This window comes from Eleutherodactylus coqui, chromosome 8 (assembly GCF_035609145.1).
Source record: "Eleutherodactylus coqui strain aEleCoq1 chromosome 8, aEleCoq1.hap1, whole genome shotgun sequence".
In the NCBI taxonomy this organism is placed as follows: domain Eukaryota; kingdom Metazoa; phylum Chordata; class Amphibia; order Anura; family Eleutherodactylidae; genus Eleutherodactylus; species Eleutherodactylus coqui.
Genome location: NC_089844.1, coordinates 196,166,676 through 196,191,649, shown reverse-complemented (window position 1 = coordinate 196,191,649; position 24,974 = coordinate 196,166,676). Strand labels below are relative to the sequence as shown.

Genomic DNA, 24,974 nt, shown 5'->3' with positions numbered 1-24,974 from the left:
CTTCCTCAGGTATAACTTTGCTGGAGCTTTATTTTATTTTCCATCACGCTGAGCAGACAGAAGTTGTTGGATGACACGGCCATTATTGATTACCAGCTCTCCCTGCGCACAAAATGCTTCCGCTACGATGCTAGGGCAGAAAAGACTTTTGAGCCCCAGCACAGTTTGGGTAAAGCCGTTATGGTTCATTCCCTTGAGGGTTCAACCTGCGTTCAGGCTTTCTGTCCCTGTGTTCTGTTTTTGGAGAGACATAGTTAAAGGGTTCCGTTTTTCCCCACCGACTTACTTTTTTTTAACCCTATATGGGGGCTCGTTTTTCACGGGACGAGTTGTAGTTTTCAGTGGTACCATTTAATGTATTAGAAAACTTAAAAAAAAATCCAAAATTGAGAGAAATGGAAAATCCCACAATTGTGCAATTTTTGGGGAGTTTTGCTTTTTTGACGTTAACAGTGCAGTGAAAATGACGCTCTCTTTATTATGTGGGTCAAGACAATTACTGCGAAACCAAGTTTAGTTTTTGTAATGCACGGATTGTGTAACAGGACTAAAAACCTTTTAAAAGTAAAAAGAAATGACTGTCAACATCCTTTCACCCCGATACCTTTATTTTTCCATCGATGGAATGATGCTGTATTCTGACAGGCATTAGATTACAGACAAGGCACAGCCTCATCCTAATAGACGACCACTCATGGCATCCCTGGGGACCTTCAGAAGGTGGCTGGCTACCCATGGCACACAGATAGCACCTCTCAATGGGAAGGCGGGGCTCCATACACAGACACCCGACGTGTGCCGTACATCTATGGCGGATGTTGGGAAGGGGTTTAAAAAGGAAAGCAAATGGAAATCAACAGGGGAGAATCGTAACTGTTTAATTGCAGCGCTCTGGTTCGAGAAAAAAAAGCAGAGACAGAAAGGCTGAATGCTGGTGTGAAGGAGCCCTCAGCGAGTTACAGACCATCTGTCATTATATTTGCAGCTACTAACCAGCAGCATGGCCGGACCGCTGACATGGGGGCCACACATCCCTCAACCGCTGCTCAGCCCACCTCATGAAAGCCAAAATTCGCTTTTCAAACCACAATGCGCCACATGTAAATTAATGGTGAAGTCAGATAAATGGGTTCTGGACTCTCAGAGCAGATACAGTCACTCCATGGGTTTATTTCATCATTGGTCAACTGCAGGACCTCCACCTCTCCACCCGAGAGCACAGGCCCCTCTCCCAATCCCATAAATAATCAGTCACTGACAGGTCCGTCTCCATGCGAGATGCTCTAATACCGGGGCTGAATGTACAGGGGGTCGTAGATCTTAGTCTTCTCCTGAGCTGGACTCATCCTCCGACAGATCCGCTACCGGAAATCTCAAAATGGCCGCAACTCCCGTCAGCTGGTTCAGTTCTGAAGAAAAAATAATTCTGGCCAGTTAATTTGAGGGAGGAACCAATCTGTGCCACGTCTAATGCCAGATAGCCATATCTGACACATCCCGCCCAATGCCAGTCACTTACGTTCTCCTGAGACGTGTAAACTTGAGAAAATCCTAATGGGATAAAATAAAAGTTAAATTAATGAGACTGGTGGCCCTCCCGGCAGCCATTCGCACGCCCTCCCGGGCGTCCGCACCCCCTCCCGCCCGAGGGCTTCCCTCACGGCCGTCCGCACCCCCTCCCGCCCGAGGGCTTCCCTCACGGCCGTCCGCACCCCCTCCCGCCCGAGGGCTTCCCTCACGGCCGTCCGCACCCCCTCCCGCCCGAGGGCTTCCCTCACGGCCGTCCGCACCCCCTCCCGCCCGAGGGCTTCCCTCACGGCCGTCCGCACACCCTCCCGCCCGAGGGCTTCCCTCACGGCCGTCCGCACACCCTCCCGCCCCCGAGGGCTTCCCTCACGGCCGTCCGAACAAACTCCCGCCCGAGGGCTTCCCTCACGGCCGTCCGCACACCCTCCCGCCCGAGGGCTTCCCTCACGGCCGTCCGCACACCCTCCCGCCCGAGGGCTTCCCTCACGGCCGTCCGCACACCCTCCCGCCCGAGGGCTTCCCTCACGGCCGTCCGCACACCCTCCCGCCCGAGGGCTTCCCTCACGGCCGTCCGCACACCCTCCCGCCCGAGGGCTTCCCTCACGGCCGTCCGCACACCCTCCCGCCCCCGAGGGCTTCCCTCACGGCCGTCCGCACACCCTCCCGCCCCCGAGGGCTTCCCTCACGGCCGTCCGCAACACCCTCCCGCCCTCACGGCCGTCCGCAACACCCTCCCGCCCTCACGGCCGTCCGCAACACCCTCCCGCCCTCACGGCCGTCCGCAACACCCTCCCGCCCTCACGGCCGTCCGCAACACCCTCCCGCCCTCACGGCCGTCCGCAACACCCTCCCGCCCTCACGGCCGTCCGCAACACCCTCCCGCCCTCACGGCCGTCCGCACACCCTCCCGCCCGAGGGCTTCCCTCACGGCCGTCCGCACACCCTCCCGCCCGAGGGCTTCCCTCACGGCCGTCCGCACACCCTCCCGCCCGAGGGCTTCCCTCACGGCCGTCCGCACACCCTCCCGCCCGAGGGCTTCCCTCACGGCCGTCCGCACACCCTCCCGCCCGAGGGCTTCCCTCACGGCCGTCCGCACACCCTCCCGCCCGAGGGCTTCCCTCACGGCCGTCCGCACACCCTCCCGCCCGAGGGCTTCCCTCACGGCCGTCCGCACACCCTCCCGCCCGAGGGCTTCCCTCACGGCCGTCCGCACACCCTCCCGCCCGAGGGCTTCCCTCACGGCCGTCCGCACACCCTCCCGCCCGAGGGCTTCCCTCACGGCCGTCCGCACACCCTCCCGCCCGAGGGCTTCCCTCACGGCCGTCCGCACACCCTCCCGCCCGAGGGCTTCCCTCACGGCCGTCCGCACACCCTCCCGCCCGAGGGCTTCCCTCACGGCCGTCCGCACACCCTCCCGCCCCCGAGGGCTTCCCTCACGGCCGTCCGAACAAACTCCCGCCCGAGGGCTTCCCTCACGGCCGTCCGCACACCCTCCCGCCCGAGGGCTTCCCTCACGGCCGTCCGCACACCCTCCCGCCCGAGGGCTTCCCTCACGGCCGTCCGCACACCCTCCCGCCCGAGGGCTTCCCTCACGGCCGTCCGCACACCCTCCCGCCCGAGGGCTTCCCTCACGGCCGTCCGAACAAACTCCCGCCCGAGGGCTTCCCTCACGGCCGTCCGCACACTCTCCCGCCCCAGGGCTTCCCTCACGGCCGTCCGCAACACCCTCCCGCCCGAGGGCTTCCCTCACGGCCGTCCGCAACACCCTCCCGCCCGAGGGCTTCCCTCACGGCCGTCCGCAACACCCTCCCGCCCCAGGGCTTCCCTCACGGCCGTCCGCAACACCCTCCCGCCCCAGGGCTTCCCTCACGGCCGTCCGCAACACCCTCCCGCCCCAGGGCTTCCCTCACGGCCGTCCGCAACACCCTCCCGCCCCAGGGCTTCCCTCACGGCCGTCCGCAACACCCTCCCGCCCCAGGGCTTCCCTCACGGCCGCCCGCGCGCCCTTCCGCCCCTGGGTTTCCCTGACGGCCGTCCGCACGCCCTCCCGCCCCTGGGTTTCCCTGACGGCCGCCCGCACGCCCTTCCGCCCCAGGGCTTCCCTCACGGCCGTCCGCAACACCCTCCCGCCCCAGGGCTTCCCTCACGGCCGTCCGCAACACCCTCCCGCCCCAGGGCTTCCCTCACGGCCGTCCGCAACACCCTCCCGCCCCAGGGCTTCCCTCACGGCCGTCCGCAACACCCTCCCGCCCCAGGGCTTCCCTCACGGCCGTCCGCAACACCCTCCCGCCCCAGGGCTTCCCTCACGGCCGTCCGCAACACCCTCCCGCCCCAGGGCTTCCCTCACGGCCGTCCGCAACACCCTCCCGCCCCAGGGCTTCCCTCACGGCCGTCCGCAACACCCTCCCGCCCCAGGGCTTCCCTCACGGCCGTCCGCAACACCCTCCCGCCCCAGGGCTTCCCTCACGGCCGTCCGCAACACCCTCCCGCCCCAGGGCTTCCCTCACGGCCGTCCGCAACACCCTCCCGCCCCAGGGCTTCCCTCATGGCCGTCCGCAACACCCTCCCGCCCGCACGCCCTCCCGCCCCTGGGTTTCCCTCACGGCCGCCCGCACGCCCTCCCGCCCCTGGGTTTCCCTCACGGCCGCCCGCACGCCCTCCCGCCCCTGGGTTTCCCTCACGGCCGCCCGCACGCCCTCCCGCCCCAGGGCTTCCCTCACGGCCGCCCGCAACACCCTCACGCCCCAGGGCTTCCCTCACGGCCGCCCGCAACACCCTCCCGCCCCAGGGCTTCCCTCACGGCCGCCCGCAACACCCTCACGCCCCAGGGCTTCCCTCACGGCCGCCCGCACGCCGTCCCGCCCCTGGGCTTCCCTCACGGCCGCCCGCACGCCCTCCCGCCCCAGGGCTTCCCTCCCGCCCCAGGGCTTCCCTCACGGCCGCCCGCACACCCTCCCGCCCCAGGGCTTCCCTCACGGCCGCCCGCACGCCCTCCCGCCCCAGGGCTTCCCTCACGGCTCACCTCACCGTTCCGCCATTCTCCTTCACGCTGTCCACAAGTCTTACATAACGGGTACGTGTTGCCACATCTTGATGTCTGCAGAAGAGGAGGCAAAACTATGAAAGGGCACAGCTGGTGCACATGAGGGGTGTGCAAGGGCAGCACAGGCGGATTAGTTGAGGTACCTGAAGAGTTCATCAGTGACCAGCAGTGTATCGATAGCCAGTGCGTTATTTGCCCGCTCTACATGCTTAATCCTAGAAGAGATGACATGGATGTGATGGAAATTACTGCAGAAGTATTAGTGCAAGGATGATGAGAGTAGTGGTTGCTGTCAGTCCATGGGCAACAGGATGGGAGATGTAGTGTTGAGGGGTAGCAGTTTGTTTATGAGCTGTGGGTTCTGCAGGGCAGGGTGGGTGCCCGCTGGTCCCAGTGCCAGGGATGAGGGTGTGGAGTCAACGATAAGGATCTGCAGGTGCAAATCCAGCTGATAACCCCGAGGGAACCATAAACATCTATCATGACCCAACCTGCGCTGCTGAGATACGGGCGGCTGGCAGGGTGACAGCACAGCCTCCATCATGTGCAGCTGGCACACAGTGAGGCACGAGACACAGAGGGACTCACCCATAGAACGCGCGGTCTGGTTCATTTTGGAGCATCTTGTAGAAGTCACCCAGTGCTTTGATTTCACTGGCCGCCTGTAACAAGCAGGGAGGCAGCAGTCAGTGCTGGTGCAGACCCCGGCGCCTCATACAGAAGTCACACTTACCTTGGTGTCTGCCAGGCGGGCGGTGACAGCCGGATCACACAGAACCTCTGCAACAAAAAAGGACCATCGTGATCTCTGCAGGTGCCCCTAGGCCAGAATAATTAAAGGCTAATGATACCATGGTTTATGGAGAAATCCCCTCCGTATCGCCGCCCTCCTGCTGGGGGGCTTTGACATGATCGTTATAGGGTGGGGCGCACTACTGCAGCTATGTGTTAACCCTTCGCAGCCAGTGCAGGTGTTGGGAATTCTGACTCCAAGAAACTCAACACAAGCCAAGGGGGGCGGGGTATCCCCAAAACAGCACAGAGGAGGAGCGGGGGATCCCCAAAACAGCACAGAGGAGGAGCGGGGGATCCCCAAAACAGCACAGAGGAGGAGCGGGGGATCCCCAAAACAACACAGAGGAGCAGCACATTCGTTCACTCTTCTGATCTTAGTGATTTCATGTAGCTGCCACGAGGGCAATCACCCTCGGAAATACGATGCGAGGTCAAACTCCCTGCATTACCTGTCAGCGAGAGCTTGTGTCCAGATGAGCTGTGCACCTGCAGGAACTTTCCCCGGTTTTCCAAAATAGTCTTCAGATCCTGCTTCACAGCCCGGAGAAAGAGGAACTCACAGAACTGCTCCCGGACAAACCCCGGGGAGGCCACAAGAACCACCTTCACCACTGCAGTCCCCGGGAAGACAGAGAGGTGGGTCAGAGAGGCATCACAGGTGACAAGTAGCACTGCTATACAAGACCACACTCACCCTCAAAGTTAATGTGCCGGATGATACCCTGCATGACCTGCTCGTAGAATTTCTCCAGAGCCTGCGGGTGACAGAAGACAAGACTGAGTCGGGGCCATCGGAAAGACGCGGAGATAGTATAGGCCTCGGAGGAGAAAGAAGAAAAAGGGACACTGGGGGCTATGTAGAGCAGACAGGGGAGACATGAGAATGGTGGAGACCACACAGAGAAGTTGTGGGAGACTGAAAACATGAGAGAGAAGATGGGGGCCGCAGAACACAGCAAGAGGTCGGAGGAAAGCAAACATGAACATGCGGAGGCCAAAGACAAACCTTCTCATGTTGGGTACAGTTGCCCCGCCTCTTTCGTGGGATACTGGTTTCGATTTTGGCACGGAGTAAGGTCATACTGGGAGTGACGAGACAGATATGGGCAAGTCCTTCCTGCATGATGACCGCTGCCACGTCAGCACTAAATGCAGGGTCACAAGCCTGCTCTGTAGGGAGAAGGTAGTGTTCAGACCCAATGCTTACCATGTCTGATGTACAGGAACCGCCCCCAGCACCGCTGGCCCTACCTATCCGCTCCAGCACAATGCTGTCCCACTGCTTCTTTGCCAGGGTGAACTTGCGGTTCAGTTCCAACTCTATGGTGTGATAGGCGCCCATCTGGAAACAGGAGAACCAGGAGTAAGATGCCGTTACTGACAGGACGGCTCCAGTCATGTACCAGGAGAAAGCAACATGGGCCAGCACATCTAAACAAAACGAAAAACACGCAAACCGCCAAGGCGAAACATGGTAGCAAACAAAGTGGATATGCAGTAGCATGCTACCATGAGCGCCAAGTCACCAACATGGAAAACTGCTGTTATCAGCACATATGATGTGATCACCGAATGCACGGGTCACATGTGCTACTGTCAGCGCCAAGACATCCGCTATTATCAGAAGATATGTCATCTGTAAATACCCGCGCATTTAACTCGTGTCATATGTGCACAGCGCTTCATGATTCTTTACCTTCACGTACTGGTTCTCTTGGATGTTGATGCCTTTGACCCGCAGTTGACAGGCCTGGGAGTCAAAGTCGATGTTCTCCACGCAGATGGTGAGGGTGGTCCGGATGCGATTACTGCCCACGCTACCTGTTGCCGATTCTGTCTGCACCTTCCTGCAAGAGAAAAGCGCTAACATCCCATCATATAATCAGCAGCGGCCAGTCCTGTACCTTCTACCATTTGCCCAGACAGTGCCCATATCCAGCTCAGCAATACACCAGCGCTCACCTAATGGTTGCTGCCCGCAGACTGTCACCTATCTGCAACAGATTATAAGTGTGCCACATGTCCTCCGCCTCCTCTGGGACCAGAGTCACCTGACTGATGAGAGGGCACATGTCAGTATATAGGGAGGTGGCACACTGCACCAAGAGACCATGTAAGGGTACTATATACATGCCAAACGCACAGGAGCATTGAGGAGTACTGCGTATCACACACACAGGAGCAGTGAGAAGGAGTACTGCGTAAAACACACACACAGGAGCATTAAGGAGTACTGCGTAAAACACAGACACAGGAACAGTGAGAAGGAGTACTGCGTAAAAAACACACACACGAGCAGTGAGAAGAAGTACTGCGTAAAAAACACACACACGAGCAGTGAGAAGGAGTACTGCGTAAAAAACACACACACGAGCAGTGAGAAGGAGTACTGCGTAAAAAACACACACACGAGCAGTGAGGAGTACTGCGTAAAACACACACACGAGCAGTGAGAAGGAGTACTGCGTAAAAAACACACACACGAGCAGTGAGGAGTACTGCGTAAAACACACACACACGAGCAGTGAGGAGTACTGCGTAAAACACACACACGAGCAGTGAGAAGGAGTACTGCGTAAAAAACACACACGAGCAGTGAGAAGGAGTACTGCGTAAAAAACACACACACGAGCAGTGAGAAGGAGTACTGCGTAAAACACACACACAGGAGCATTAAGGAGTACTGCGTAAAACACACACACGAGCAGTGAGAAGGAGTACTGCGTAAAAAACACACACACGAGCAGTGAGAAGAAGTACTGCGTAAAAAACACACACACGAGCAGTGAGAAGGAGTACTGCGTAAAAAACACACACACGAGCAGTGAGAAGGAGTACTGCGTAAAAAACACACACACGAGCAGTGAGAAGGAGTACTGCGTAAAAAACACACACACGAGCAGTGAGGAGTACTGCGTAAAACACACACACGAGCAGTGAGGAGTACTGCGTAAAACACACACACGAGCAGTGAGAAGGAGTACTGCGTAAAAAACACACACACGAGCAGTGAGAAGGAGTACTGCGTAAAAAACACACACACGAGCAGTGAGGAGTACTGCGTAAAACACACACACGAGCAGTGAGAAGGAGTACTGCGTAAAAAACACACACACGAGCAGTGAGAAGGAGTACTGCGTAAAACACACACACACGAGCAGTGAGAAGGAGTACTGCGTATCACACACACAAACACACACACACACACACAGGAGCAGTGAGAAGGAGTACAACGTATCACACACACACACACAGGAGCAGTGAGAAGGGGTACTGCGTATCACACACACACACACACACACACACAGGAGCAGTGAGAAGGAGTACTGCGTATCACACACACACACACACACACACAGGAGCAGTGAGAAGGAGTACTGCGTAAAACACACACAAAGGAGCATTAAGGAGTACTGCGTAAAACACAGACACAGGAACAGTGAGAAGGAGTACTGCGTAAAAAACACACACACGAGCAGTGAGAAGGAGTACTGCGTAAAAAACACACACACGAGCAGTGAGAAGGAGTACTGCGTAAAAAACACACACACGAGCAGTGAGGAGTACTGCGTAAAAAACACACACACGAGCAGTGAGGAGTACTGCGTAAAAAACACACACACGAGCAGTGAGAAGGAGTACTGCGTAAAACACACACACGAGCAGTGAGAAGGAGTACTGCGTAAAAAACACACACGAGCAGTGAGAAGTAGTACTGCGTAAAAAACACACACACGAGCAGTGAGGAGTACTGCGTAAAACACACACACGAGCAGTGAGAAGGAGTACTGCGTAAAAAACACACACACGAGCAGTGAGAAGGAGTACTGCGTAAAAAACACACACACGAGCAGTGAGAAGGAGTACTGCGTAAAAAACACACACACGAGCAGTGAGAAGGAGTACTGCGTAAAAAACACACACACGAGCAGTGAGAAGGAGTACTGCGTAAAAAACACACACACGAGCAGTGAGGAGTACTGCGTAAAAAACACACACACGAGCAGTGAGAAGGAGTACTGCGTAAAAAACACACACACGAGCAGTGAGAAGGAGTACTGCGTAAAACACACACACAGGAGCATTAAGGAGTACTGCGTAAAACACACACACGAGCAGTGAGAAGGAGTACTGCGTAAAAAACACACACACGAGCAGTGAGAAGAAGTACTGCGTAAAAAACACACACACGAGCAGTGAGAAGGAGTACTGCGTAAAAAACACACACACGAGCAGTGAGAAGGAGTACTGCGTAAAAAACACACACACGAGCAGTGAGAAGGAGTACTGCGTAAAAAACACACACACGAGCAGTGAGGAGTACTGCGTAAAACACACACACGAGCAGTGAGGAGTACTGCGTAAAACACACACACGAGCAGTGAGGAGTACTGCGTAAAACACACACACGAGCAGTGAGAAGGAGTACTGCGTAAAAAACACACACACGAGCAGTGAGAAGGAGTACTGCGTAAAAAACACACACACGAGCAGTGAGGAGTACTGCGTAAAACACACACACGAGCAGTGAGAAGGAGTACTGCGTAAAAAACACACACACGAGCAGTGAGGAGTACTGCGTAAAACACACACACGAGCAGTGAGGAGTACTGCGTAAAAAACACACACACGAGCAGTGAGGAGTACTGCGTAAAAAACACACACACGAGCAGTGAGAAGGAGTACTGCGTAAAACACACACACGAGCAGTGAGAAGGAGTACTGCGTAAAAAACACACACGAGCAGTGAGAAGTAGTACTGCGTAAAAAACACACACACGAGCAGTGAGGAGTACTGCGTAAAACACACACACGAGCAGTGAGAAGGAGTACTGCGTAAAAAACACACACACGAGCAGTGAGAAGGAGTACTGCGTAAAAAACACACACACGAGCAGTGAGAAGGAGTACTGCGTAAAACACACACACAGGAGCATTAAGGAGTACTGCGTAAAACACACACACGAGCAGTGAGAAGGAGTACTGCGTAAAAAACACACACACGAGCAGTGAGAAGAAGTACTGCGTAAAAAACACACACACGAGCAGTGAGAAGGAGTACTGCGTAAAAAACACACACACGAGCAGTGAGAAGGAGTACTGCGTAAAAAACACACACACGAGCAGTGAGAAGGAGTACTGCGTAAAAAACACACACACGAGCAGTGAGGAGTACTGCGTAAAACACACACACGAGCAGTGAGGAGTACTGCGTAAAACACACACACGAGCAGTGAGAAGGAGTACTGCGTAAAAAACACACACACGAGCAGTGAGAAGGAGTACTGCGTAAAAAACACACACACGAGCAGTGAGGAGTACTGCGTAAAACACACACACGAGCAGTGAGAAGGAGTACTGCGTAAAAAACACACACACGAGCAGTGAGAAGGAGTACTGCGTAAAACACACACACACGAGCAGTGAGAAGGAGTACTGCGTATCACACACACAAACACACACACACACACACAGGAGCAGTGAGAAGGAGTACAACGTATCACACACACACACACAGGAGCAGTGAGAAGGGGTACTGCGTATCACACACACACACACACACACACACAGGAGCAGTGAGAAGGAGTACTGCGTATCACACACACACACACACACAGGAGCAGTGAGAAGGAGTACTGCGTAAAACACACACAAAGGAGCATTAAGGAGTACTGCGTAAAACACAGACACAGGAACAGTGAGAAGGAGTACTGCGTAAAAAACACACACACGAGCAGTGAGAAGGAGTACTGCGTAAAAAACACACACACGAGCAGTGAGAAGGAGTACTGCGTAAAAAACACACACACGAGCAGTGAGGAGTACTGCGTAAAAAACACACACACGAGCAGTGAGGAGTACTGCGTAAAAAACACACACACGAGCAGTGAGAAGGAGTACTGCGTAAAACACACACACGAGCAGTGAGAAGGAGTACTGCGTAAAAAACACACACGAGCAGTGAGAAGTAGTACTGCGTAAAAAACACACACACGAGCAGTGAGGAGTACTGCGTAAAACACACACACGAGCAGTGAGAAGGAGTACTGCGTAAAAAACACACACACGAGCAGTGAGAAGGAGTACTGCGTAAAAAACACACACACGAGCAGTGAGAAGGAGTACTGCGTAAAAAACACACACACGAGCAGTGAGAAGGAGTACTGCGTAAAAAACACACACACGAGCAGTGAGAAGGAGTACTGCGTAAAAAACACACACACGAGCAGTGAGAAGGAGTACTGCGTAAAAAACACACACACGAGCAGTGAGAAGGAGTACTGCGTAAAACACACACACGAGCAGTGAGAAGGAGTACTGCGTAAAACACACACGAGCAGTGAGGAGTACTGCGTAACACACACGTGAGCAGTGACAAGGAGTACTGCGTAACACACACAGGAGCAGTGAGAAGGAGTACTGCGTATCACACACACACACACACACACAGGAGCAGTGAGAAGGAGTACAACGTATCACACACACACAGGAGCAGTGAGAAGGGGTACTGCGTATCACACACACACACACACACACAGGAGCAGTGAGAAGAAGTACTGCGTATCACACACACACACACACACACACACAGGAGCAGTGAGAAGGAGTACTGCGTATCACACACACACACACACACACACAGGAGCAGTGAGAAGGAGTACTGCGTATCACACACACACACACAGGAGCAGTGAGAAGGAGTACTGCGTATCACACACACAGGAGCAGTGAGGAGTACTGCGTATCACACACACACACACACACACACACACACACAGGAGCAGTGAGAAGGAGTACTGCGTATCAAACACACACACAGGAGCAGTGAGAAGGAGTACTGCGTATCACACACACACAGGAGCAGTGAGAAGGAGTACTGCGTATCACACACACAGGAGCAGTGAGAAGGAGTACTGCGTATCACACACACACAGGAGCAGTGAGAAGGAGTACTGCGTATCTCACACACACACACAGGAGCAGTGAGAAGGAGTACTGCGTATCACACACACACACAGGAGCAGTGAGAAGGAGTACTGCGTATCACACACACACAGGAGCAGTGAGAAGGAGTACTGCGTATCACACACACACAGGAGCAGTGAGGAGTACTGCGTATCACACACACACAGGAGCAGTGAGAAGGAGTACTGCGTATCACACACACACAGGAGCAGTGAGAAGGAGTACTGCGTATCACACACACACAGGAGCAGTGAGAAGGAGTACTGCGTATCACACACACACAGGAGCAGTGACAGGAGTACTGCGTATCACACACACACAGGAGCAGTGAGAAGGAGTACTGCGTATCACACACACACACAGGAGCAGTGAGAAGGAGTACTGCGTATCACACACACACACACAGGAGCAGTGAGAAGGAGTACTGCGTATCACACATACAGGAGCAGTGAGAAGGAGTACTGCGTAACACACACAGGAGCAGTGAGAAGGAGTACTGCGTAACACACACAGGAGCAGTGAGAAGGAGTACTGCGTATAACACACAGAGGAGCAGTGAGGAGTACTGTGCATCACACACAGAGGAGCAGTGAGGAGTACTGTGCATCACACACACAGGAGCAGTGAGAAGGAGTACTGCGTAAAACACACACGAGCATTGAAAAGGAGTACTGCGTAACACACACACACACACACACACAGAAGCAGTGAGAAGGGGTACTGCGTAAGACACACAGGAGCAGTGAGAAGGGATACTGCGTGAAACACACAGGAGCAGTGAGAAGGAGTACTGCGTGACACACACAGGAGCAGTGAGGAGTACTGCATAACACACACACACGGGAGTATTGAGAAGGAGTACCGCGTATCACACACACGCAGAAGCAGTGAAAAGGGGTACTGCGTAAGACACACACACACGGAAGCACTGAAAAGGAGTACTGTGTAAGACACACAGATGGTAGCAGTGAAAAGGAGTACTGCGTAAGACACACACACACACACGGGAGCAGTGAGAAGGAGTACTGCGTATCACACACACACACACACACACACAGGAGCAGTGAGAAGGAGTACAACGTATCACACACACACAGGAGCAGTGAGAAGGGGTACTGCGTATCACACACACACACACACAGGAGCAGTGAGAAGGAGTACTGCGTATCACACACACACACACACACACACACACAGGAGCAGTGAGAAGGAGTACTGCGTATCACACACACACACAGGAACAGTGAGAAGGAGTACTGCGTATCTCACACACACACACACACACAGGAGCAGTGAGAAGGAGTACTGCGTATCACACACACACACAGGAGCAGTGAGAAGGAGTACTGCGTATCACACATACAGGAGCAGTGAGAAGGAGTACTGCGTATCACACACACACACACACACACAGGAGCAGTGAGAAGGAGTACTGCGTATCAAACACACACACAGGAGCAGTGAGAAGGAGTACTGCGTATCACACACACACAGGAGCAGTGAGAAGGAGTACTGCGTATCACACACACACAGGAGCAGTGAGAAGGAGTACTGCGTATCACACACACACAGGAGCAGTGAGAAGGAGTACTGCGTATCACACACACACAGGAGCAGTGAGAAGGAGTACTGCGTATCACACACACACAGGAGCAGTGAGAAGGAGTACTGCGTATCACACACACACAGGAGCAGTGAGGAGTACTGCGTATCACACACACACACAGGAGCAGTGAGAAGGAGTACTGCGTATCACACATACAGGAGCAGTGAGAAGGAGTACTGCGTAACACACACAGGAGCAGTGAGAAGGAGTACTGCGTAACACACACAGGAGCAGTGAGAAGGAGTACTGCGTATAACACACAGAGGAGCAGTGAGGAGTACTGTGCATCACACACAGAGGAGCAGTGAGGAGTACTGTGCATCACACACAGAGGAGCAGTGAGGAGTACTGTGCATCACACACAGAGGAGCAGTGAGGAGTACTGTGCATCACACACACAGGAGCAGTGAGAAGGAGTACTGCGTAAAACACACACACAGGAGCATTAAGGAGTACTGCGTAAAACACAGACACAGGAACAGTGAGAAGGAGTACTGCGTAAAACACACACGAGCATTGAAAAGGAGTACTGCGTAACACACACACACACACACACACACACACAGAAGCAGTGAGAAGGGGTACTGCGTAAGACACACAGGAGCAGTGAGAAGGGATACTGCGTGAAACACACAGGAGCAGTGAGAAGGAGTACTGCGTGACACACACAGCAGCAGTGAGGAGTACTGCATAACACACACACACGGGAGTATTGAGAAGGAGTACCGCGTATCACACACACGCAGGAGCAGTGAAAAGGGGTACTGCGTAAGACACACACACACGGAAGCACTGAAAAGGAGTACTGTGTAAGACACACAGATGGTAGCAGTGAAAAGGAGTACTGCGTAAGACACACACACACACGGGAGCAGTGAGAAGGAGTACTGCGTATCACACACACACACAGGAGCAGTGAGAAGGAGTACTGCGTATCACACACACACACAGGAGCAGTGAGAAGGAGTACTGCGTATCACACACACACACACAGGAGCAGTGAGAAGGAGTACTGCGTATCACACACACACACAGGAGCAGTGAGAAGGAGTACTGCGTATCACACACACATACAGGAGCAGTGAGAAGGAGTACTGCGTATCACACACACACACACACACACAGGAGCAGTGAGAAGGAGTACTGCGTATCACACACACACACACACAGGAGCAGTGAGAAGGAGTACTGCGTATCACACACACACACAGGAGCAGTGAGGAGTACTGCGTATCACACACACACACACAGGAGCAGTGAGAAGGAGTACTGCGTATCACACACATACACAGGAGCAGTGAGAAGGAGAACTGCGTATCACACACACACACAGGAGCAGTGAGAAGGAGTACTGCGTATGACACACACACACACAGGAGCAGTGAGAAGGAGTACTGCGTATCACACACACACAGGAGCAGTGAGAAGGAGTACTGCGTATCACACACACACAGGAGCAGTGTGAAGGAGTACTGCGTATCACACACACACAGGAGCAGTGAGAAGGAGTACTGCGTATCACACACACACAGTAGCAGTGAGAAGGAGTACTGCGTATCACACACACACAGTAGCAGTGAGAAGGAGTACTGCGTATCACACACACACAGGAGCAGTGAGAAGGAGTACTGCGTATCACACATACAGGAGCAGTGAGAAGGAGTACTGCGTAACACACACAGGAGCAGTGAAAAGGAGTACTGCGTAACACACACACAGGAGCAGTAAAAAGGAGTACTGCGTAACACACACACAGGAGCAGTAAAAAGGAGTACTGCGTAACACACACAGGAGCATTGAGAAGGAGTACTGCGTAACACACACACACAGGAGCACTGAGAAGGAGTACTGCGTATCACACACACACAGGAGCAGTGAGAAGGAGTACTGCGTAAGACACACAGGAGCAGTGAGAAGGGATACTGCGTGACACACACAGGAGCAGTGAGAAGGAGTACTGCATAACACACACGGGAGCATTGAGAAGGAGTACTGCGTATCACACACACACAGGAGCAGTGAGAAGGAGTACTGCGTATCACACACACACAGGAGCAGTGAGAAGGAGTACTGCGTATCACACACACACAGGAGCAGTGAGAAGGAGTACTGAGTATCACACAGACAGAATGAGAGGGAAGGAGTACTGAGTATCACACACACACAGACAGAAGGAGAGGGAAGGAGTACTGAGTATCACACACACAGACAGAAGGAGAGGGAAGGAGTACTGAGTATCACACACACAGACAGAAGGAGAGGGAAGGAGTACTGAGTATCACACACACACAGACAGGAGGAGGAGAGGGAAGAAGCACTCAGTATCACACACACATAGAAGGAGGAGGAGAGGGAAGGAGTACTGAGTATCACACAGACAGAAGGAGAGGGAAGGAGTGCTGTGTATCACACAGACAGAAGGAGAGGGAAGGCGTGCTGTGTATCACACACACACACAGAAGGAGAGGGAAGGCGTGCTGTGTATCACACATACACACAGAAGGAGAGGGAAGGCGTGCTGTGTATCACACACACACACAGAAGGAGGAGGAGAGGGAAGGCGTGCTGTGTATCACACACACACACACAGAAGGAGGAGGAGAGGGAAGGCGTGCTGTGTATCACACACACACACACACAGAAGGAGGAGGAGAGGGAAGGCGTGCTGTGTATCACACACACACACACACAGAAGGAGGAGGAGAGGGAAGGCGTGCTGTGTATCACACACACAGAAGGAGGAGGAGAGGGAAGGCGTGCTGTGTATCACACACACAGAAGGAGGAGGAGAGGGAAGGCGTGCTGTGTATCACACACACAGAAGGAGGAGGAGAGGGAAGGCGTGCTGTGTATCACACACACAGAAGGAGGAGGAGAGGGAAGGCGTGCTGTGTATCACACACACAGAAGGAGGAGGAGAGGGAAGGCGTGCTGTGTATCACACACACAGAAGGAGGAGGAGAGGGAAGGCGTGCTGTGTATCACACACAGAAGGAGGAGGAGAGGGAAGGAGTACTGAGTATCACACACACACACAGACAGAAGGAGGAGGAGAGGGAAGGAGTACTGAGTATCACACACACACACACACAGAAGGAGGAGGAGAGGGAAGGAGTACTGAGTATCACACACACACAGACAGAAGGAGAGGGAAGGAGTACTGAGTATCACACACACACAGACAGAAGGAGAGGGAAGGAGTACTGAGTATCACACACACAGACAGAAGGAGAGGGAAGGAGTACTGAGTATCACACACACAGACAGAAGGAGAGGGAAGGAGTACTGAGTATCACACACACAGACAGAAGGAGAGGGAAGGAGTACTGAGTATCACACACACAGACAGAAGGAGAGGGAAGGAGTACTGAGTATCACACACACAGACAGAAGGAGAGGGAAGGAGTACTGAGTATCACACACACAGACAGAAGGAGAGGGAAGGAGTACTGAGTATCACACACACAGACAGAAGGAGAGGGAAGGAGTACTGAGTATCACACACACAGACAGAAGGAGAGGGAAGGAGTACTGAGTATCACACACACACAGACAGAAGGAGAGGGAAGGAGTACTGAGTATCACACACACACAGACAGAAGGAGAGGGAAGGAGTACTGAGTATCACACACACACAGACAGAAGGAGAGGGAAGGAGTACTGAGTATCACACACACACACACAGACAGAAGGAGAGGGAAGGAGTACTGAGTATCACACACACACACACAGACAGAAGGAGAGGGAAGGAGTACTGAGTATCACACACACACACACAGACAGAAGGAGAGGGAAGGAGTACTGAGTATCACACACACACACACAGAAGGAGAGGGAAGGAGTACTGAGTATCACACACACAGACAGAAGGAGAGGGAAGGAGTACTGAGTATCACACACACAGACAGAAGGAGAGGGAAGGAGTACTGAGTATCACACACACAGACAGAAGGAGAGGGAAGGAGTACTGAGTATCACACACACAGACAGAAGGAGAGGGAAGGAGTACTGAGTATCACACACACACACAGACAGAAGGAGAGGGAAGGAGTACTGAGTATCACACACACACACAGACAGAAGGAGAGGGAAGGAGTACTGAGTATCACACACACACACAGACAGAAGGAGAGGGAAGGAGTACTGAGTATCACACACACACACAGACAGAAGGAGAGGGAAGGAGTACTGAGTATCACACACACACACAGACAGAAGGAGAGGGAAGGAGTACTGAGTATCACACACACACACAGACAGAAGGAGAGGGAAGGAGTACTGAGTATCACACACACACACAGACAGAAGGAGAGGGAAGGAGTACTGAGTATCACACACACACACAGACAGAAGGAGAGGGAAGGAGTACTGAGTATCACACACACACACAGACAGAAGGAGAGGGAAGGAGTACTGAGTATCACACACACAGACAGAAGGAGAGGGAAGGAGTACTGAGTATCACACACACAGACAGACAGAAGGAGAGGGAAGGAGTACTGAGTATCACACACACAGACAGAAGGAGAGGGAAGGAGTACTGAGTATCACACACACAGACAGAAGGAGAGGGAAGGAGTACTGAGTATCACACACACAGACAGAAGGAGAGGGAAGGAGTACTGAGTATCACACACACAGACAGAAGGAGAGGGAAGGAGTACTGAGTATCACACACACAGACAGAAGGAGAGGGAAGGAGTACTGAGTATCACACACACAGACAGAAGGAGAGGGAAGGAGTACTGAGTATCACACACACAGACAGAAGGAGAGGGAAGGAGTACTGAGTATCACACAGACAGAAGGAGAGGGAAGGAGTACTGAGTATCACACAGACAGAAGGAGAGGGAAGGAGTACTGAGTATCACACAGACAGAAGGAGAGGGAAGGAGTACTGAGTATCACACAGACAGAAGGAGAGGGAAGGAGTACTGAGTATCACACACACAGAAGGAGAGGGAAGGAGTACTGAGTATCACACACACAGACAGAAGGAGAGGGAAGGAGTACTGAGTATCACACACACAGGCAGAAGGAGAGGGAAGGAGTACTGAGTATCACACACACAGACAGGAGGAGGAGAGGGAAGAAGCACTCAGTATCACACACACATAGAAGGAGGAGGAGAGGGAAGGAGTACTGAGTATCACACAGACAGAAGGAGAGGGAAGGAGTACGGAGTATCACACAGGCAGAAGGAGAGGGAAGGAGTGCGGAGTATCACACAGGCAGAAGGAGAGGGAAGGAGTGCGGAGTATCACACAGGCAGAAGGAGAGGGAAGGAGTGTGGAGTATCACACAGGCAGAAGGAGAGGGAAGGAGTGCGGAGTATCACACAGGCAGAAGGAGAGGGAAGGAGTGCGGAGTATCACACACACAGGCAGAAGGAGAGGGAAGGAGTGCTGTGTATCACACAGACAGAAGGAGAGGGAAGGAGTGCTGTGTATCACACAGACAGAAGGAGAGGGAAGGAGTGCTGTGTATCACACAGACAGAAGGAGAGGGAAGGAGTGCTGTGTATCACACAGACAGAAGGAGAGGGAAGGAGTGCTGTGTATCACACAGACAGAAGGAGAGGGAAGGAGTGCTGTGTATCACACAGGCAGAAGGAGAGGGAAGGAGTGCTGTGTATCACACACACGATAAGAGTGTTGACAATGGGCCATTCTCAGAACGATGGGGAATAGGATAGAGAAGTGGTACTGCGCCTCCTCACCCAGCATTGTCCTTCTCAAATTCTTTACTGATGAGTTTCATGATTACTTTCTGGCAGCCTGCATCAGATGGCTCAGCAGTGGACCTCTTCCTGCCGGCGGCGGAAGTCCTCTCTCCGCCATGTTACTATACCCAAGGCCCGCCCAGAAGTGTCCGCGGCCGGATACTTTTCCTGCGATGAGCGAGACCAAGGCATCTGGGCGGAGATTCTAGGTTACTAGTTTACTAAACACTGCGGGATCCCAGTGGGAGCCGTGCTGAGAGGAGCAACATGGCGGCCACAACATTTCCGGTCACGTATTCTTCACTCCGGGAGGCATTTTCAGCCGCACTTAAGCAGCGCTGCTGATTAGAGCCATCTGCAGGCACTGCAGACCCCCTGCAGGCACTGGGGTCGGGTCCCGCGGCGAGAATTCTCGCCGCCGGATGCGACCCGCTCGTCTGTAGGCGGCCTAAGTGTAGTGTGTAGTGCACGTCTGCTTAACTGTAGTGTGTAGTGCACGGCTGCTGAAGGCAATGCGCGTGCACGCTGTGTAGTCACGTGGTGCCTAAAAGCCAATCAGGTGGCTCTAATCAGCAGCGCTGCTTAAGTGCGGCTGAAAACAGAAATATGCGTCCGGGAGTTGCAGAGAAAAGAGCTATTGTCAATTGACACCATGTTTAGTGCTGGAAACTGTTCTGAGCAGTGACCTGAGGGAGGCGCAATAAATAATTCGTGACAGATTCATAGTAATGCATCCTATAGAATGTTACAACATTGACCGCTAGAGATCTGTAGAACACCGCTCTGTTGCTTTGTATGTTTATCCTAGGCTGAGGAGCTTGCACTTAGTGTTGTGCATATTTAGACCTAGTTTATGTTGGACCACTAACTCGGCCCGATACCTGACTTGGCCTTTTGCTTGTCTTCATATTAGTCAATTAACTATGGCCAAGCACAATCCCTCTTTTTATAGTATTCTAATCGCCTCCGTGCTGTTTTCTGCACTCTCCTCTCCCTTGTAATTTTCCACACTGTCCTCCCCCCTACTCTCCTCTCCACTGTGTTCCCTGCTGTCCTCCCCACTGTCCTCAGCACTGTACTCCCCGTGTCCTCCCCACTGTCCTCAGCACTATACTCCCCGTGTGCTCCCCACTGTCCTCAGCACTGTACTCCCCGTGTCCTCCCCACTGTCCTCAGCACTATACTCCCCGTGTGCTCCCCACTGTCCTCAGCACTGTACTCCCTGTGTCCTCCCCACTGTCCTCAGCACTGTACTCCCTGTGTCATCCCCACTGTCCTCAGCACTGTACGCCCCGTGTCCTCCCCACTGTCCTCAGCACTGTACTCCCTGTGTCCTTCCCACTGTCCTCCCCACTGTCCTCAGCACTGTACTCCCTGTGTCCTCCCCACTGTCCTCAGCACTGTACTCCCTGTGTCCTCCCCACTGTCCTCAGCACTGTACGCCCCGTGTCCTCCCCACTGTCCTCAGCACTGTACGCCCCGTGTCCTCCCCACTGTCCTCAGCACTGTACTCCCCGTGTGCTCCCCACTGTCCTCAGCACTGTACTCCCCGTGTCCTTCCCACTGTCCTCAGCACTGTACTCCCCGTGTCCTCCCCACTGTCCTCAGCACTGTACTCCCTGTGTCCTCCCCACTGTCCTCAGCACTGTACTCCCTGTGTCCTTCCCACTGTCCTTCCCACTGTCCTCAGCACTGTACTCCCTGTGTCCTCCCCACTGTCCTCAGCACTGTACTCCCTGTGTCCTCCCCACTGTCCTCAGCACTGTACTCCCTGTGTCATCCCCACTGTCCTCAGCGCTGTACTCCCCATGTCCTCCCCACTGTCATCAGCACTGTACTCCCTGTGTCCTCCCCACTGTCCTCAGCGCTGTACTCCTCGTGTCCTCCCCACTGTCCTCAGCACTGTACTCCCCTCTGTCCTTCTTCACACTATCCTCCCTGCTGTACTACCCACTATCCTACCTGCTGTCCTCCTCTTGTCCTCCGACTGTCTTCCCCCACCCTGTCCTCCTCCACGCTGTCCTCTACACTGTCCTCCACCCCACTGCCCTTCTTCCCACTGTTCTCCACACTGTCCTCCCCCACCCCAATGTACTCCCCACTGTCCTTCTCCACACTGTCTTCCTCCCCGCTGTACTCCACACTGGCCTCCTCCACGCCATCCTCCTCCCTGTTGTCCTCCAAACTGTCCTCCTCGCTGTCCTCCACACTGTCCTCCCCTGTGCCACGGTCCTCCTACCCCCTGTAATCCTCACTGTCCTCCTCCCCTCTGTACTCCTCTGCATTGTACTCCCCACTGTCCTCCTCCCCCGTCTTTCCCCACAATGTTCTCCCGGCTGTCCTCCCCACTGCCCTTCTCTACACTGTCCTCCCTGCTGTACTCCCCACTGTCCTCCTCCCCACTGTATTTCCCACTGTCCTGACCCCCACTATCTTCCACATTGTCCTCCTCCCAACTGTCCTTCTCCCTTCTATCCTCCACACTGTCCTCCTCATTGCTGCACTCCTCACTGTCCTCCTACCCGCTGTACTCCCTCCCCACTGTCCTTCTCCCCGTTGTCCTCCACACTGTCCTCCTCCCCGCTGTACTCCCCACTGTAATCCTCTGCACTGTCGTCCCCCCTCCTTTTCTACACTGTCCTCCCTGCTGTATTCCCCACTGTCTTCCCAGCTGTACTCCACACTGTCCTCCCCACTGTCCTCCTCCACACTGTCCTCTTCCCCACTGTACTGCTCCTGTACTCCTCTGCACTGTGCTTTTCCTACCGTTATCCTCGACACTGTCTTCCCTGCTGTTCTCCCCATCCCACTGTCCTCCTCCCCGCTGTACTCCTCACTGTTCTCCTCCACACTGTCCTCTTCCATGCTATTCTTCTTTCCGCTGTCCTCCCCACTGTCCTTGTTCCTGCTGTCCTCCAAATTGTCCTCCCCAACCCCACTGTCCTCCTCCCCGCAATACTCCCCACTGTACTCCTTCACACTGTCTTCCTCCCAGCTGTACTCCCCACTGTCCTCCTTCACGCTGTACTCCCCACTGTCCTCCACGCTGTCCTACTCCCCGCTGTCCTCCACATACCACTGTTCTCCCCTCTGTCCTCCTCCCTGTTGTACTCCCCCTATACTCCTCCCAATATCATTTCCAGCACTGTCCACCTCCACACTGTCCTTTCCCTCCTGTAATCCTCCACACTCTCCTCCCCACTGTGCTCCTGTGCCCCACTGTCCTCCTCCCAGCTGTACTCCCAACTGTGCTCCTCCACACTGCCCTCCTCCATGCTGTCCTTCTCCCCGTTGTCCTCCAAACTGTCCTCCTCCCCACTGTTCTTCTCCCCGCTGTACTCCTCTGCACTGTACTCCCCGCTGTCCTCACCCCCACTATCTTCCACATTGTCCTCCTCCCAACTGTCCTTCTCCCTGCTATCCTGCACACTGCACTCCCCACTGTCCTCCTACTCGCTGTACTCCCCGGTGTACTCTTCCATACTGTACTCCCCACTGTCCTCCCCATTGTCTTCCTTTCCACTATCCTTCTCCCTGTTGTCCTCCACTGTCCTCTTCCCCACTGTCCACCTCCACACTGTCCTTTTCCTCCAGTTATCCTCCACACTGTCCGCCTCCCTACTGTGCTCCCGTACCCCACTGTCCTCTTCCCAGCTGTACTCCCCCCTGCCCTCCTCCACACTGTCCTCCTCCCCGCTGTACTCCCCCCTGTTATCCTCCGCACCTTACTCCCCCCTGTCCTTCTCCCCACTGTCCTCCTTCCCCTTGTCCTTTTCTACACTGTTCTTCCTACTGAATTTTCCACTGTCCTCCCAGCTGTACTCCACACTGTCCTCCTCCCCACTGTGCTCCCCATTGTCCTTCCCCCCACTGTCCACTTCCATACTGTCCTTTTCCTCCCGTTATCCTCCACACTGCCCTCCTCCACACTGTCCTCCTCCTTGCTGTCCTCCACACTGTCCTACTCCCCACAGTAATCCCTCCTGTACTCCCCACTGTCCTTCTCCCCACTGTCCACCTCAACACTGTCCTTTTCCTCCCATTATCCTCAACACTGTCCTCCTCTCTGCTGTCCTCCACACTGTCCTCTTCCCCAGTGTCCTCCTTCCCGCTGTATTCCCCACTATAATCCTCCGCACTGTCCTCCTCTCCTGTCCTTTTCTACACTGTCCACCTCCAAACTGTCCTTTTCCTACTGTCATCCTTGACACTGTCTTCCTTCCCACTGTCCTCCCCCGTCCCACTGTCCTCCTCCTCGCTGTACTCCCCACTGTTCTCCTCCACACTGTCCTTCTCCCCGCTGTCCCCCACACTGTCCTTTGATCCCACTGTCCTTCTACCCGCTGTTCTTCCACACTGTCCTCCTCCCTACTGTTGCCCCTGTTAAGGGTTAATCCTTTTTCTAAGTGACATAACATCAGAAGAGGAACTTAGAAGTTCCTTATCTTAGTCCGGACCTTGCACCAGATAAGGAACTAAGTAGATAAGTTTCTTACTGACAGTTTGTGGCTGGATGCGCCCGAATGCAGCAGATGTGCTTTTTCAAGATAAGTTGTTCTTGCAAGAATGGAATGTGCTAATATTCTGTTTCTCAAACTAGTCACCTGATTAAGTAATTCTTCAAAGTTGCACCCTGTGGGCGACGGCCTATATAAGCTGTGTGTTTTTCCTAATAAAACAGAACTCATTTGATTCACTAGGGGTTGATCCAGGGAACAGTCTGATTGCCATTAGGGAGTCGGGAAGGAATTTTTCCCCCAAAAGGGCTAATTGGCTTCTGTCCTTGGGGTTTTTTGCCTTCCTCTGGATCAACACAGTAGGATAGACAGGCTGGACTAGATGGACATTGTCTTCATTCGGCCTTACATACTATGTTACTATGTTACTAGGCTGTGTGTATAGTGGCTTCTTATGATTCTCCTCGAGTACGCGCTATAGCTTTCCTTTGAATTTGGACTCAGGCAACATCAGCACTGGTCTCCGTTGAAGACCCCCCACAGTTTTCTTGGCGCCCAACGTGGGGCGGGGACTCCTCTTCACCTGCAGCCGATACCTGACGACACCAACTGCCAACAACCCAGGACCAGGATCACGGGACCCCAGATCTACAAAACACCGGTGTAGGGTAAGCCCTTGACTTGCCATTTTCAGCTCTGGGCTCCCCTGACTTGTGTCTACTGTTGACAGAAGGTTAGTTGCTGCATGTGTTACTTTCAGGTTCCCCGCCTCTTTGTGTAGTTTGTTCATGGAACTGTATTAGACGGAAGAACTCACTACTGGGATATTTTCATGCCATGTTGCCTGTAGTAATTGTT

The 24,974-nt window shown here is 53.9% G+C and overlaps 1 protein-coding gene across 2 annotated transcripts; it reads right to left on the bottom strand.

Annotated features, from left to right (window-relative positions):
- Window positions 1–861: 861 nt before the first annotated feature.
- PELO (pelota mRNA surveillance and ribosome rescue factor) lies at window positions 862–19,831 on the bottom strand. Of its 2 annotated transcripts, none has more exons than XM_066577194.1 (13): window positions 19,657–19,831; window positions 7,328–7,420; window positions 7,062–7,212; window positions 6,617–6,707; window positions 6,372–6,535; window positions 6,060–6,120; window positions 5,815–5,976; window positions 5,304–5,350; window positions 5,159–5,232; window positions 4,714–4,785; window positions 4,555–4,624; window positions 1,520–1,551; window positions 862–1,409 (listed from the first exon to the last, which is right to left on the bottom strand). In XM_066577194.1, the coding sequence occupies exons 1-13, from the start codon at window positions 19,695–19,697 to the stop codon at window positions 1,343–1,345; spliced, it is 1,125 nt and encodes a 374-aa protein (XP_066433291.1). In that variant the 5' UTR covers window positions 19,698–19,831; the 3' UTR covers window positions 862–1,342. The 2 variants fall into 2 exon arrangements, with proteins under 2 accessions (XP_066433291.1, XP_066433289.1); XM_066577192.1 differs by having other exon boundaries at window positions 4,550–4,624; window positions 19,657–19,820.
- Window positions 19,832–24,974: the final 5,143 nt, after the last annotated feature.

Bases quoted from the DNA above. Each gene is read 5' to 3' on its own strand.
- PELO (XM_066577192.1), bottom strand. From the start codon at position 19,697: ATGAAACTCATCAGTAAAGAATTTGAGAAGGACAATGCTGG. The intron at 5,351-5,814 runs GTAATGCAGGGA...TTTTTGTTGCAG, and splicing joins ACACAAGCTCTCGCTGACAG to AGGTTCTGTGTGATCCGGCT. The intron at 1,552-4,549 runs GTGAGCCGTGAG...TTATCCCATTAG, and splicing joins GAGAATGGCGGAACGGTGAG to GATTTTCTCAAGTTTACACG.